General features: G+C 42.6%; 1 protein-coding gene across 1 annotated transcript in view; it reads left to right on the forward strand.

Moving 5' to 3' along the window:
• dntt (deoxynucleotidyltransferase, terminal) overlaps nt 1-15,970 on the forward strand; it is a 222,942-nt gene extending 206,972 nt beyond the window's left edge. Inside the window, exon 11 of the mRNA XM_080205268.1 lies at nt 15,634-15,970. Coding sequence (XP_080061394.1) covers nt 15,634-15,720 — 87 coding nt within the window. The 3' untranslated portion in view covers nt 15,721-15,970. The remainder of the gene's footprint in view (nt 1-15,633) is intronic.
• The last annotated feature ends 237 nt before the right edge of the window (nt 15,971-16,207 follow it).

The raw sequence follows: 16,207 nt of genomic DNA on the forward strand, positions 1-16,207 counted from the left end.
TTTGAGCTGGGGAGAAGGGGTAGATTGAAGATATTTGTACTGTTAATACGTTGGGTAAAAACGTGTTAATGTGGTGTAAAGGTATTTTGGCATAGCAAGAGTTAATGTGGGACAGAAAACAGTCCCATTCACAGTATGATTTAAAGAGTCTGCATAGTCAGTATGAGGACCTAGCACCAAATTAAAAAGCAGAATCTCTGGATTATTACCTGAGCCACATGCAATATTGGCAAAGGACAAATCAGATTAGACAAATAACCGTGTGGCTTAAGGATTGGTGTGGGAGAAGTGGGTTCTGATTCATGGGGCACTGGCATCAGTACTGGGAAAAGTGGGATCTGTATCTTTGACATGGCGGCACCAGGGTTCCTGGTGCTCTGAAGCAGCACTGCTGCCTTACAGCACCAGGGACCCTGGTTCGATTCCCAGCTGGGTCACTGTCTGTAAGGAGTCTGCACTTTCTCCCCGTGTCTGTGTGGGTTTCCTTTTGCTGCTCTGGTTTCCTCTCACAGCCCGAAAGCTGTGCTGGTTAAGTGCATTGACTGTGGTAAATTCTCTCCCTCCAGTGTACCCAAGCAGGTACTGGAGTGTGGCGGCCAGGGAATGTTCACAGTAACATCATTGCAGTGTTAATGTAAGCCTACTTGTGATACAAATATATAAACTTTAAAACTTTAAACCTGAACGTGCTGGGACCGGTGTTCTTGCCAGCCACATAACTTGGAAAGTAGGGAGAGTTTTAAGCCAAGTAGGGATCAAATTTGGGAAGATATGGTATATTAAAGAGTAGAGACAAGACAGGAGAGAAAGGTATTATTATGAGACAAGAAAAATAGACTGACAGAAGTATATAGAGGGTATAAATCTAACAGTAAATCAACAGATGAGACTAGAAGTTGTAAAAAAGAATAAAAGGATATCTTAAAACTTTGTATCTGAATGCATTCAAAACAAAAAAGATGAACTGGAAGGACATATAGAAATAAGTATGATTTGTTATCCATTACGGGCACATGGCTGCAGCAGAACACGGATTAGGGCTTGAAAAATGAAGGATACCGGATATTTAGGGCAGGAAAAGGAAATATTTACCATGGTGCCTCGTGTGGATAAAGGAGGACTGACAGACGTAATGTACTTAGGTTTCGAGAAGGCATTTGATAAGTGCCACATCAACATTTATTGTGGAAAATAAAAACTCATGGTATAGGGATAACATATTCACATGGATAAAGGATTGGCTGGCTGACGGGGAGCAGAGAGTAGGCATAAATGGAAAGAGGACATAAAGAGACTGCAAAAATATATAGATAGATTATGTTAGTGGTCAATTATCTGGCAAATGGAGTATAATGTGGGAAAGTATGGAATTGTTCATTTTCACAGGAAGAATAAAAAATGATATCTAAATGGTGAGAGATCTAATAACTGAGGTACAGAGGGACCTGGGTGTCCTAGTACATGGATCACAAAAGGCTAGTATGCACGTACAGTAAGTAATTAGGAAAGCTAATAGAATGTTACCCTTCATTGCAAGGGTAATTTAATCCAGAAATAGGGAGGCTATGCTTCAATTGTGCAGGAGCACCAGTGAGACCACATTTGAATAATGGTGTATAGTATTGGTCACCTTATTTAAGGGAGAATGCAAATTTGTTAGAAACAGTTCAGAGAACGTTCACAAGTTTAGTACTTGGCATGGTTGGTTTGTCTTATGAGGATAGGTTGGACAGGCTAGGTATGTATCTGCAGAGTTTAGAAGAGTAAAAGGCTACTTGATTGAAACATATAAGCTTCTGAGGGGTCTTAACAGGGTGAATGTGGAGAGGATGTTTCCACTTGTGGCAAAATGTAGAAGTAGGGGTCACTGCTTAAGAATAAGGTGTCACCCATTTAAAATGGAGATGGAGGCAAAAAAGAATTATCAGAGGATTGAGAGTCTTTGGAACTCTTTTCCTTAGAAGGTTGTGGAAGTAGAGTCTTTGAATATTTCTGAGGCAGAGATAAATAGATTCTTGGTAAAGAAAGGAGTGAAAGGTTATTGGAGATAGGTAGGATGCAGATTTGAGGCTATAAGATCAGCCAGCTTATTAAATGATGGAGCAGGGTCAAAGGGCTGAATGGCCTACACTTGCTACTTGTTCAGAAATTGATTACTGTTGGACATTGAAGGTAAAGAAGAAATTTCAGTGAATTCAAAAGTCTGTAATTCCTAGTCTTTAAACTTACACCAGCTATATGGGATAGCCACTGAAAATGTGCTGCCTGCACCTTTGGGTAATTGCTGTTTACGGTCAGTGCTAATTGCACTGTTCATTGGTCACACACACCAGCAGTAGGACCCATAATAGTGAATAGCTTGCACTACTGAAAACCAGTAGATGGGAAACATTGTGCGGTTCTTCAACGTGGAAAGGAGGAGGCTCCAGGTTTCCTGGAAGTTACATTGGAGGCCTGGGTGTAACAGGCAGAAAGGACAAGAACTGTCCTTTATGTGCAGGGAACCAGGAAGCCTTCCAGATTTGTTCTCAACAGGCAGTTGGAGCAAATACTTGTGGAGGTCAACACTGAGATATGAAGCCCCGAAAACTAGGATGTTGTGCAGCATGAAGTTCAATGATTTTGCACTATTGCTCATAAACAATAAATGCACCCTCAAATGCCACATCCTAATAACTGAGTCATTCATCCCAGGCACTGCTCAAATGACTACACCAATCACCTGCCAACAATTTCTATTAATAATGACTCATAGAGATGCTTGCACACTTGGCACTGCTGCAAGCCTCAAACCTACAGCTCACTGCTTGTACACACTGCCAGCTATTTACCATGGCAGCTACCAGCTCCAATCACACTGCATATATTTTTGATGATAGATTAGTGGCAGGGTCTGCATACGATGAGTCGGGTATGAGTCGGCTGCAACCAGGACAGGGGCAAGGAAAATAAAGGTGGCAACTTGTCAGAGGGTGGGGTTCCACATGAATTCCGTGCATAGGGCAATTTCCCAAGGGCAATTAGTAATGGGTAATAAATGCTGGCCTAGCCAGCGATGTCCATGTCCAAAGAACAAATCAACAGAAACAAGAGGACCCAGATGATGACTTTGATGGGGCAGCTTACAGAGGAACACTGGATATGCACAACAAGATTCCTGGTAAGCTTACTAATAAGCCTATCACTAATACTGTGGAGCATGGAGGTTGCCCATACCAACTCAGCAAAGGGCTTTGCGCAGAACTTAGTGTCCATTCTTTCCAGTCTGGAAGAGTTGGGCAACTCTGATCATCTTAATCATGATGCAGTGCCTGATAGCTGACATGTCAGCTTCCATTGCAACACAAGCACTAACCACCCAACATCTGAGTGAACCTCTGGTAGCTCAGACTGAGGTCATGCAAGGTTAACTCATTGCCATAAAAGCCTGGATTGCCCTCATAATTGCTGTTGATTAAAAGTGCAAAAGGGTTTGCAGGATAGCATAGCAGGGCAGCGTTATGTCCCCTAATTGATGACTGCAATGACTGAGGTCTCTGTCTGAGATGAGTGATAGTGGTTGCATGGATTCTGAATCACCTGGTGTTTGCTCTCAGTGAAGGAGATGGCAGATAGCATTGGAGGTCAACTTCACAATCTGATTGGGTTGTAACTTTGCACTTTGGAATGTGCATTTAATGGGATATTCTGTTTCAGAATGAACAACAGTCCTGAAATTTGTTCAGGAATCGAAAATGCCAGGTTAAGTCTTTTGTTTATACCCTTTTTGCCTGTTTCCATGGGAACTTGTTTGAACCAGAACTTCAAACAAGAGATGGCTTCAACTCAGGAAAGGGACTGTCAGGTCTAGATCCTGACCTGAATCATGAGCTGGAGAAAATTTGTCCTCTAAAAGTGGCTGACGGGGTATCAAAATGGATTGAGTGCCTGAGATACACTAGGAAATCCAAACCTGTCTGGATTATTAAAATTGGGGAACATTCTCTAGACCTTGGTAACAGAGTCACGTGTTGCTGGTGGACCAATCTTGGTACTAATACCACAATCAAAGGTCCTGGATTATCAACTCCCAGGAGATCTGCCACAACCAAAGAGAAAACTGTAGCATCATTTTTACCTTGTCCCAGCCATGCAGAAATGTGGATTTACCCCACTTATTAGTTCATATGGTTCAGCCTAGAGATTGCCACACTTACTCCTGAGGTCCTGTGATGGGATGAATAATGAGTGGCTGATCCATCTTTTGCCCCGTAGGGGTTAAATTTCAACCTTTTTGTGCGTTACGTATTTGCTGAACCATGTTCATTCCTGATGCGATGATTAAGCAATTAAAGGAAAGGCAAGACATGAGCTATGAGGAGAGGCTGGATAGACTGGGACTTTTTTCTTGGAGTGAGAGGCTTAGGGGTGATCTTATAGAGATCTCTAAAATAATGAAGGGCATAGGTAAGGTAGAAAATCAACATCTTTCCCCAAGGTAAGGGAGTCTAAAACTAGAGGGCATAGGTTTAAGGTGAAGGGGAGAGATACAAGAGCCCAAAGGAGCGATTTTTTTTTTTCACTTAGAGGGTCGTGAGTGTCTGGAACAAGCTGCCAGAAGCAGTAGTAGAGGCAGTACAGTTTTGTTATTTAAGAAGCATTTAGACAGTCACATAGGTAAGATGGGTATAGAGTGTGATGGGCCAAATGCAGGCAATTGGGACTACCTTAATGGAAAGAAGACTGGGTCGCATGGACAAGTGGGGCCAAAGGCCATGTTTCTATGCTGTAAACCTCTATGACATGAATATAAATAACTTGTCTGTAAACTCATCTTCATCCACTCCATGACTTGGCTATTCCCTCATTGTGGAACAGTTGCTTCCGCATGTTTGCTCCACTGTGTACACTGTCCTCACCCTCTGAGTGCTGCCACAGCTTTAAAGTGCATAAAATTCATGAAGATGTTGTTCTTGTTTATCTCAAACACCCATGTTGCGCAAATCGCCACCTTCTCGTCGACAAGGGCATTGCAAATGACCTTTTATACTGTATGTGCTGACAGTCTGTATTAGAGGCAGAATCTTGTGTGCCCCATTGGAATTGTGTCCTACAGCTTTTGTGAAATGAGGACTAGAGATTATCTCTGCTTAGTCCCTCTCTGAGGAAGTAGCAGCTGAACACTTTCAATCGTTCTGTATTTTCTGTGACTGATTAATAGGCACGTTGCACAGAAATTAAAATTTTACCTTGGCATTTCTGACGCCACTTCACATTTTATAGACGGCTTTAATTTTTCCCTGCAAGTGACCATGTGTCAAAACTGACTGCGAAGCACTTTGAGAGACCCCAAGTTCATATAAGTGGACATTCTATTATCCGTTCTGCTTTACTGTGACTGACAAATTCTGCAGGCAGCAATCTAAACTAAAATATGGTTAGCATTTAACCCCATGAGTGCTAGACTTCCTTCCACATTTTCCAAACCTTGCAGGTTTTTTTTTCACTGTCAAATTGATTCTGAAACCTCTTCAAAACTCAGAAGATGAAGGTAGAAATGTATGGATAGTAACGCTTTATTTTTTTGCATATCATTTGACGAAACTAGAAGAACTACGGCGCTGACATAATTTTTCAGCAATCCTTCATTTTCAGTTGTTTCCTGCCCTTTAAGAGTGGGAACCAAGCTGAACATTGGCAGATTTTCTTTTTGGGCCCTGGTGTAATGACTTCAATCAGGCCATTGAGGTTGGTCTACTGGAGTATGAACTCCCTGAAGAAGGATCCAATTGATGGACCAATCAGGGAGTCTTTGCCTTGTATTTAACCAAGAGAGCCAGTTCCTCTGACATTACCAGAGATAGACTGTTAACTGAAAGCACTCTGTGTGCTGCTGGTAGAGTTGCATATAAAAGGATTTTGGTGAATGGACCTCTGCCTACGCAGACTTATTACACAAGAACATAAGAAATAGGAGCAGGAGTAGGCCATCCAGCCCTTCGAGCCTGCCCCGCCATTCAATAAGATCATGGCTGATCTGTCGTGGCTCAGTTCCACTTTCCCGCCCTCTCCCCATAACCCTTAATCCCCTCTCTTATCAAGAACCCATCAACCAGCTTCTTAAAAATATTTAGCGAGGCAGCCTCCACCACTTCAACGGGCAGAGAATTCCAGAGATTCACCACCCTTTGAGTGAAGAAGTTCCTCCTCAACTCCGTTCTAAACCACCTCCCCTTTATCTTGAGGCTGTGCCCCCTAGTCCTACTGTCTTTTTTGAGCGGGAAGAGTCTCTCCACCTCTATCCTATCCATCCCATTCATCATCTTATACGTCTCAATGAGATCTCCCCTCATTCTTCTAAACTCTAACGAGTACAAGCCTAGTTTATTCAGCCTCTCCTCATAGCTCAACCCCCTCAACTCCGGTATCAGCCTAGTAAACCTCCTCTGCACTCCCTCCAAGGCCAAAATATCCTTGCGCAGGTGCGGCGCCCAAAACTGCACACAGTACTCCAGCTGCGGCCTCACCAATGCCCTATACAGCTGCAGCAAGACCTCCCTACTTTTATATTCAATCCCCCTCGCTATGAAGGCCAGCATCCCATTCGCCTTCCTGACCGTAAAATGTCCGAGTTTTGCTTTGTTGCTCCAAATATATTTAAAGTTCCATTCAGGGATTCCCAGCCTTGACGGATATTGAGAGAAACTTCTTTAATCATTTCTACAATGCCAGGCCAGCCAGATCGAATAGCTCCCCTCTTTCTCCGTTCCTTATTTGACCACAGCAGGATTTTTGAGACAAGTGTACTCGCCAACTCTGAGTGTTTAACTGCTTACATTGTTGTGACTATGAAAGACACACAGCTTTATTTGAAAGTTTTTAAGTTTTATTAGAAAAGAGGACAGCCTTCATAGTACTTAATCTGATTTGTGTAAAAATAGTACACAATGCTCTGACTTCCGCACGTGCGTGCACTTGTGATTCACACAAACAGATTACAGAGTGGGGTGGATAGTTTCAATCATTTAGAGTCCAGTAAAATTTAAAGGGGTACATGACTGCTGAAGATTGGTGAATAGTTAGCTTCAGGCTGAATTCAGTGGTCCCGCTGCTTTCACTCAGTGGTTGTGCTGCTTTTAGCATCAAGGCTTTTTAAAATTGTGACCAATTATTTATCTGCACTTCTGGAGACAACAGCATTTGTTCAGTTCTTTTTAAAAGTCTCTGTGGCACCTGAATGGTCAAAATCAATGGATAGAATTTAAAACCTTGCAAATTGGATGGAGAGTGTATAAGAGAGAGAGTGAAAACCCACTTAGGATCTTGTTTCTTCAGCGTCTCGCCTGGTTGTCCTGTTCTGCAGAAAAAGCAGGTGCTTAAAATGCACAAAAATGTTGGTTTGTCACACGAGCTCATTCCAACAGCTCAGTGATCCAAATAAGACCATGGCTAATGTAGTCCATTTGTAATGGGAATTCTTCTCTCAGCCTGGATCCCACTGTCCAAATTATTGGCCAAAATTTTCCACCCTCATTTGCAGATGGAATTTTAGACACCGCTGAAAATTAATGCAATGCCAATCTTTCTATTTTTGCTCACAACGTGTCCTGCCATGGGCGAGACTAAAGAATTCCATCCATCGTATTTAATGGTTTGTTTCCACTGAGTTGAGTGCTGCACTTTTTGCGGATGGATAGGAGATGGCCTCCATTCATCCTCTCTTTTAAGAACATTGTTCCTGGTGCAATTTTGCAGACTGGTTGTCTCCATTTAAATGGCTTTTAGAATGCAATATATTTAAGTGGTTGCATGATTACTTTAAGAGCCAGTCACATTATATGATAAGGTGATGATGGTGTTTCACAGGCCCCAGTTTAGTTTCATTTTCTACTCCGTGCAGGAAACAGCTCCTAAAATAAATCTGTTGTTGTTTTGAATCCGCATGTGCAAACCATATCTTTGTCTTTCAGCTTAAAACCCACAACCCCTAACATTGCAGTTACGGCAATGCAAACGTGCAGCCATCTTTGACTATGATCTCAATTCTTTGAAATGTGGCTTTAGTCTTTTTTACAAAGTCAGTTATAGGTTTCTTCCCACCCGTCAGTTTTTGCTCAAACGCATGGTTTCACGGCAAAGTATTTCTGGTGTATGTGTTGCAGAACCCAGAGGTGGTAGAAAATGATTCACAAAATGAGCAGAAATGTATCTCTATCTATTTGTGCTGAGCACTGAAATGGAAAAAAATGAATCCAAGGTATAAGCCGGATCCGATTTTTGAGAGCTTGACCTGAGGAGTAATTTACTGAGCGTGTGCTTGCGGCAGGAACTCTCACTGCTGTCAACACACATCAGAAAACTGAAAATTACAGGTGTCCAGCGCGCACAACTTCCATCCTTTGTTTTAGAAACAAAGCCCTGCTTTGAGTTCATTTTCATGCTAGATTTTGTGGAAACATGTCAAATGCTTTCCATATCTCAGCAGTTCAACAGCTATTCGGTATATGATCTCAGGCAAGCCATCACTGACAGATATTAGAGTCACTGGTGGTCCGGGGGGGGGATATGCAGCGCCATGGCTGATTCACAGGGCTGTCTCACCTGTGGATAGAATAGAATCGAATCTCTACAGTACAGAGGTAGGTCGTTCGGCCCATCGAGCCTGTACTGGCCACAATCCCACCCAAGCCCTATTCCCGTAACCCCACACACTTACTAATCCCCCGACACTGGGGTCAACTTAACATGGCCAATCAACCTAACCTGCACATCTTTGGACTTTGGCTTCAGTTCCCAGACTTTTTGGCTTTCAATTCTGATCTTGTAACGATTGTCCCTTAGAATTCGGGAATGGCAATTTTTAACCATTTGTTCACCTTTTAACTCCTTGGAGTTATTCTACAAGACTGCAGCAGAAGACTAACCCCTTGTCTGTTTCTCTTTAAATTAAATCATAGCTTTCTCCTGACAGCATGAGGTACAGGCTGTCATGAAACTCCTCTTGAAGTTTGCTTTTTTTTTGAAGTCTTCATTGAACTGCAACTGTTTCATGTCTGTATGATTGTATGAATCTTGCGTAGTTTTCCGTCGCTTGTGTGGAACCATGAAAGTGAACCAGCAGCCTAAATATTCAAGATGTTTTCCAGAGGAAAACTAAGGAACTAAAGTAAAAGTTGACACTGAAACCCACTCGGTTGACTTAGGATCAGGATAGACATTATACTTAATCAGTGATTGACATGACGGTTTGTGGAGAACCGAGTGATATGCAAATAGATTTTTGCGTAAAGTTTGGCGCATGGAATTCATTACAGCAAGATGACAATGAAATGTGAGATTAAAAAAACCATTTCTTAAGGATTGCAGCATTTGCAAGGTTATAATGTAACAGATTGGTGACATCAATAAGGGATTCATTTACCACAATGGAAAGTGTAGAAAAAAATGCTAATGTGCTTACTGGCAAAACGTCAACTGGCACTTTTTACTCTTATTATAGTTATTGATCATGAATGGCAATTTGACAAACAGGATGCACACAAAAAGCCATGGATCACATTTTGCAGCTGCTTTTTGCTAAGCAGAGATAATGATAATGTTTCAAGCCTCGAATGTAATTATTTTGAGCCCAGAAAAACACATTTTGAGTCCGGGTGTGACTAACTGTTGGATTGCAATGACACGAATCCAGATGAAGATGCATTTATTAGAATTGACTGACAGATAATGCGTTTTCATCTTGGATGTGCCCAGCCTAGAATAAATAAATAGACTATCAAGGTGAGAAAGGAGGGAGATTGTTCAGTACCTATTCTTCCATTAACTAAGAAATAGAGTGTCCTGCAGACCACCATCATTACATCTGTATCTTGCTCTGAAAATGTGGTGTCTTCATGAACTTGCATGAGTAAAGAGGGAGGGAAGAAACAGCAAACTAAAGTCAGGTCACACACGCTCCCAGATCTGGATGATATCCTATGAATTGTGTTTGGACACTATTAGTGACACAAATTCTGGAGTTTAAAACTTCAAGAAATGTGAAGGCTGGAAATCGGACTAGAAATTAATAGGAACTATTATAGGGCAGTACGGTGGCACAGTGGTTAGCACTGCTGCCTCGAAGCACTAGGGAGGTGGGTTCAGTTCCTGTCTTGGGTCACGTGCGGGGTCTGCACATTCTCCCCGTGTCTGTTTCCTCCAGGTGCTCCGGTTTCCTCCCACTGTCTGAAAGACGTGCTGCTTAGGCGCATTGACCATGCTAAGTTCTCCTTCAGTGTACCCAAACAGGCGCCAGGGTGTGACAACTAAGGGATTTTCACAGTAACTTCATTGCAGTGTTAACATAAGCCATTAATAAATAAACTTTTAACTTGAATGATCGGGCGATCTTGTGAATTGCGTGTAGCAAAATTTATGAGTCATTAAGATTCTGTTGACTTTTGGAATAAAGTCTGTATTCCCCTGTTTATCATGGAGTGTTCTATTTATACGCAAAATATTTTAGGACAGGTAGCAAAGCACATTGTTTTATCAGTGTGCTGCGTCACGTAATTCTGAAATGCAGCTTTGGTTCTGTAATTCATCAGGAGATAAGTTCTGAACGTTCGCCGTACCATCTGTGATGTGGCAAGCAAAGGCAAAGATCCTCCACCTGGGATAGGGAGAAAATTAGAAGGTCAATCACCTTGGATTTCCATAATTAGTAGAGATCTGGCGAGCTGCCCAGATACCCATGTGATGTATGAAAGACAAAAGTGGATAAAACTTAGTTTCAAAAATGTATTTAAATGTTTGAATCTTGAAATGTATTTACAGCAGGAACGAGGAGCCGTAGAATGTTCTGGTATATACTCAAGTGAGCAAATAATATGAGATGCCTCTTACCTATCTTCAGAACCAAGGATCTGTACAAACCATCGTTCTATGGCTGGCAGGCAGGATTGGCCATTCGAACTGACAGAAAACAGGGACCTTTATCTTTCTTATCCACCTTGCTCTCAGTTTTCTGTGCCCCCGCAACCACCGCCCCGCTCCCCCAGACCCTAATAAATAAGACCTTAGGAACTAGGAACCGGAGTAGGCCATTCAGCCCCTCAAGCCTGTTCCTCCATTCAATAAGATGGTGGCTAATCTGATGATCCACTTTTCTGCCCCATCCCCATAACTCTTGGTTCCCTTACTGATCCAAAATCCATCTATCTTAGCTTTAAGTGTACACAAGGATTCTGCCCCATTGCTCTCAGTGGTAGAGGAGTTCTAAAGACTCTCAACCTTCTGAGGGAATAAATCCCTCCTCATCTCAGTCTTAAATTGGCTTCCCTTTATTGTGAGAGAATGCCTTCCGGTCCTCGACTTTCCCATGAGAGGAAACATCCTCTCATTTGCCCTGTCAAATCCCTTAAGAATCCTATGTTTCAATGAGATTACCTCTCATCCTGCTAAATTCCAGTGAGCAGATTCCCGACCTGTTGAACCCTTCCTCATAAGACAACCCTCCATATTGGGATCATCCTAATGAATCTTCTCTGAACTGAGTGATTGAAAACAAAACTGATACTGCTGTTAACCTTTGATGATGAGATTTCAGAGGAAGATGTGATTGCTTCAGTTAGGAGAATGGTTGGAAGATGACGAGATAGAAGGTGACTGCAGTTAGTGCAGCAAGGAAGCAGCAAAGGTTTACCAGGCTGATTCCAGGGGCAGGTCTGTCATAGGAGGAGAGATTAAATTGGTTAGGATTATATTCCTTGGCCTGGGAAGAATGAGAGGGGATCTCATAGATATTTAAAGAATTCTAATGGAGTTAGACAAGGTAGATTCAGAAAAACTTTTTTCCCAATGGTGGGGGAGTCCAGAACTAGGGGTCATTCATAGTTTGAGGATAAGGGGTAAACGTTTTAGAACTGAGGTGAGGAGAAATTCCTCCACTGAGGGTGGTGAATGTGTGGAATTTACTACCACCAAATGTAGTTGAGGCCAAATCGTTGTCTGATTTCAAGAAGAAATTAGATATATCTCTTGAGGCTAAAGGGAAATGGGAGGAAGCGGGGAATCAGGATATTGAATTTGATGGTCAAAATGAATGGCGGGGCAGGCTCGAGGGCTGAATGCCTAATCCTGCTGCTAGTTTCTGTTTCTAACCCAGTCACTGCTTACAACAAAACCAGCTCCTCACCTCTTCCTCGATTCTTCTGCGACGATCTCAAATCTGTGTTCTTAAGTTACTCATCCTCCTGTCAGTAGAAACAGTTTCTCTTTACTCTTTCTTTCGAAGTTCCATGGTCTAGAACACTTCTGAAATATAGCTCATGATTGAACTCTATTATTAAGAAATGAGAGAGGTTCAGTGAATGAGCAAAAATTTAGCAGATGGAGAATAACGTGGGAAAATGTGAAATTGTCCACTTGACAGGAAGAATAAAAGTGAGTAGACTGCAGGAATCTGTGATACAGAAAGATCTGGTTGTCCTGATATATGAGTCACAGTGGGTGGCGGGCGGTGTGGTGTTACAGTGGTTAGAACTGCTGCCTCACAACACAAGGGACCCAGGTTCGATTCCCAGCTTGGGTCACAGTCTGTGCAGAATCTGTACATTCTCCTTGTATCAGCGTGGGTTTCCTCCGGATGCTCCAGTTTCTTCCCACAGTCCGAAAGACATGCTGGTTAGGTGCACTGGCCATGCTAAATTCTCCCTCAGTGTACCTGAACAGGCGACGGAGTATGGCGACTAGGGATTGTCACAGTCATTTCATTGCAGTGTTAATGTAAGCCTACTTGTGACACTAATAAATAAACCTAAAAACGTAAAAAGCTAGCATGCCAATACAGCAAATGAATAGGAAGGTAAATGGAAGATTGAGTATAAAAGTAGAAAAATCTTGCTAAAACCATACAGGGCATTGGTGAGGTCCCATCTAAAATATTGTGTGTGGTTTTGATCTCCTTACTTAAGGAGGGATATATTTGCATTCGAAGCAGTTCAGATAGAATTCACTGGACTGATTCTTGGGATAAAAGGATTGTTGTATGAGGAAAGGATGAGTAGGTTGGGCCTATACACATTGAAGTTCAGAAAACAAATAGGTGATCTTATTGAAACACACAAGATTCTGAGGGGATTTGACATAGTGGATGCTGAGTAGATCCCTACGGTGCAGAAGAAGGCCATTCAGCCCATCGAACCTGCACTGACCACAATCCCACCCAAGCTTCATCCCTGTAACCCCCATATTTACCTACTAGCCTCTCTGACACTAGAAGCCAATCAACCTAATCCGCACACCTTAAGACTGTGGGAGGGAACCAGAGCACCTGGCATCACCCACACAGACATGGAGGAAACATGCAAACTCTGCACAGACAGTGACCCAAGGCCAGAACTGAACTCTTGTGGGGAAGTCTAGAATTAGGGGACACAGCTGAAAAATAAGTCTCCCATTTGAGGCAGAGATGAGATTTCTTCTCTGAGGGTCATCAGACTTTGTAATTCACTTGAGCAGGAGAGGCTGGATCATTCAAGGCTGAGTGTGACAGACTCTTAATTGATAAGAGAGACTAGGGTCAGGGAGAGAAAGCAAAGTTAAGACCACAATCAAATCATCCAAGATTCTATTGGATGATGGAGCAGGTTTTAGGTGTGAATGGCCTTTCCTTGATTCTATTTCTAATGATCTTATGAACCTTCTCTGGTCTGAGAACAATCCCAGCTTCTCCAGTCCTTCCAGATAACTGAGTTCCGGTAACGTTTGAACAATTATCCTCTTTACTTTCTCTAATCCTTCATAGCATTCCTAATCAGATCCCTAACCAGTGATTTATAAAGATGTGACATAATCTGCTTGCTTTTGTATTTTGTTCGCAGGATGCCAGGTGCTTTCTTAACAGCCTGATTGACTAGTCTTCCACCTTCAGACATGTTAGTATGGGTTGGATTTTAAGGTCCCCATCAATGATTTTCCCAGAACCTGTCTTCAGTTTTACAGGGGGGGCAGCCAGGGTTTAAAGTGGCTCCCTGCCCCTAGATCCACTGAAGCCCATAAGTGGCAATTGATGTCCTATTAAGAACCTTATCCTGCCCCTGCTGGTAATTTTGCATTTGGTGGCAGTGGGGTGGGAGGGGGAATCATGCCACGCAGGAAGCCTGGCAGTTTTTTGGTTGCAGGGGCTGGTGTCAGACAAAGATGGAGAATTTCCATTGTGGATCCCTTGTGCCTATCAGAGGATCACTGCCCCCCCCCCCCCCCCCCCACTTTCCCCCAGTAAAATCCCCCTTTGCCCTCTCCCATGTCCTCTTCAATCCAGTTCTCAGCTCCCTTAGACCCCTCCCTCACTCAGACTCTCAATCCTGAACTTAGCTGGGCTGTTCAATGTGACAGGACAGCTTTGTAGTTCTAGCAGTGACCACCACTCCCGACTGGTGCTGCTGGATCTGAAAGTTGCCGAAAGGTAGGATTTGTTACTGAGATAGAGGCGAAGTCTTGCCTTAAAGCAATTAACACTGCTCTTGGTGTTATTTGCTGCAGGACTGACAATGTGATCGTAGGCATGAAGCCCACCAACTCCTTAGCCAAATGGGCAAGGACTGCACTGCAACATCAAACCCAGCCCTTTGTATATGATTACAAATACATTTCACAATTATGTTCATGAATGAGCAATGGGAAGAATTGTACATGTCTGTGATCTTGGTGGATGGAGTTATATTGGGAGCAGGACCTGTGTTCGTGGTTTTGGGGGAAAAGAGGTGACAAGAACAAGTCAGAGCTGGTGGTACATCCAACTTGATTAAACATCCTATCCAAAAGGCTACTCTCCCAACAATGGAGCACTTTCCAGGAACCACACAAAGTATTATTCTGGATTATATGTTGAAGTCCAGGATGGGGTATGGACACACAAACTCCTGATCCAGAAGTAAGAGTGTATTTCCTGAGCCACGCTGACATGGTTGGCTGAATTTTAGTTCTGATGTCCTGATCCCGAAGCCAGGTTGAATTCTGGATTGGTGACCTGGAAGTGGTTGCAGCAGGATCCTAGAGGAGATTTTGAGGAGACTGCCATTTAAGATTCCACATCTGGGAGTCCCGGCCTAGTGGTGGGCTGGTCAAGCAGGGAGGAAGGCTGATGGGAGCATCCGAGGCTCCAGGTGGACAGCTGCTCACTGCGAGTAGTGAACGTTGCCACTGTAGGTGGGAAAGCTTGAGGTAGAGGTGCCCTCTGAAGATATAAATTGTGTGAATTATATTGTGTCCGCAGCTGCCAGGCCGCCATTTCAGATGGAAGCCCCTCTACAAGCTTGGCCTACTGTTGTGGCCCAGTGGTACATGTTGGCCTGTTTTGCAGGATTTGCCCTTGGACCCCACTACCACTGCAAGGCTATGACCATGCAATCAATGGGTCCCAAGCAGAAGTTATTTCTACTAAAGCAGCACAATTGTTCCTTTATCATGTGGCCAATATTAAACATTTAACATGAATTAACAATTAAATTTAACACAAATTAACAGAGTCTTCCCATGTACATAATAGCCATGGAAATTACTCGCTTTTCACTGTAACCATTATTGAAAAGAACAGAATCTGTATGGCTGATAGCAACGTCATTCAACATCTGATCCTCAGTTGATTAAATTATTCTCTTTTCCCTTTTACAGAAAGCATTTCTTGAAGCTAAGACGGAGGAAGAAATCTTTGCTCACCTGGACTTGGAATACATTGAGCCATGGGAAAGGAATGCATAAGATACAGAAGTATTCACTGCATCTTCAACATAATTCACTTACTATAAATTTTGGCAGAGGAAAACAGAAATTTCATGTAAAATTGGACAATTTTTTTCAAGCTCATTTATATGCAAAAATGCTAGTGCAACGTTAGTTTTTATCCTGAGATTGGAAAGCTAATCAGCAATTAAAAAATGACTACATGAAGCTGTAAATTAAATTATTTTTGGGAAAAGGATCTAAATTCACTTAAATGAAAGCAAAATACTGCGGATGCTGGAGATCTGAAATAAGAACAAAGTGCAGGAAAAAAAACTCAGCGGGTCTGACAGCATCTGTGGCGAGAGAAACAGAGTTGATGTTTCGAGTCCATTATGATTCTAATCTGGAAAGAATCACACTGGACTCGAAGCTCCAACTCTATTTCTCTCTGCACAAATGCTGCCAGACTTGGTGAGTTTTTCCAGCACCTTTTGTATTTACTTCTTAATTTACTTAGCTCTTC

The sequence above is a fragment of the Carcharhinus amblyrhynchos genome, chromosome 17 (assembly GCF_965287045.1).
Source record: "Carcharhinus amblyrhynchos chromosome 17, sCarAmb.v2.hapA, whole genome shotgun sequence".
NCBI classification, from domain to species: Eukaryota; Metazoa; Chordata; class Chondrichthyes; order Carcharhiniformes; family Carcharhinidae; genus Carcharhinus; species Carcharhinus amblyrhynchos.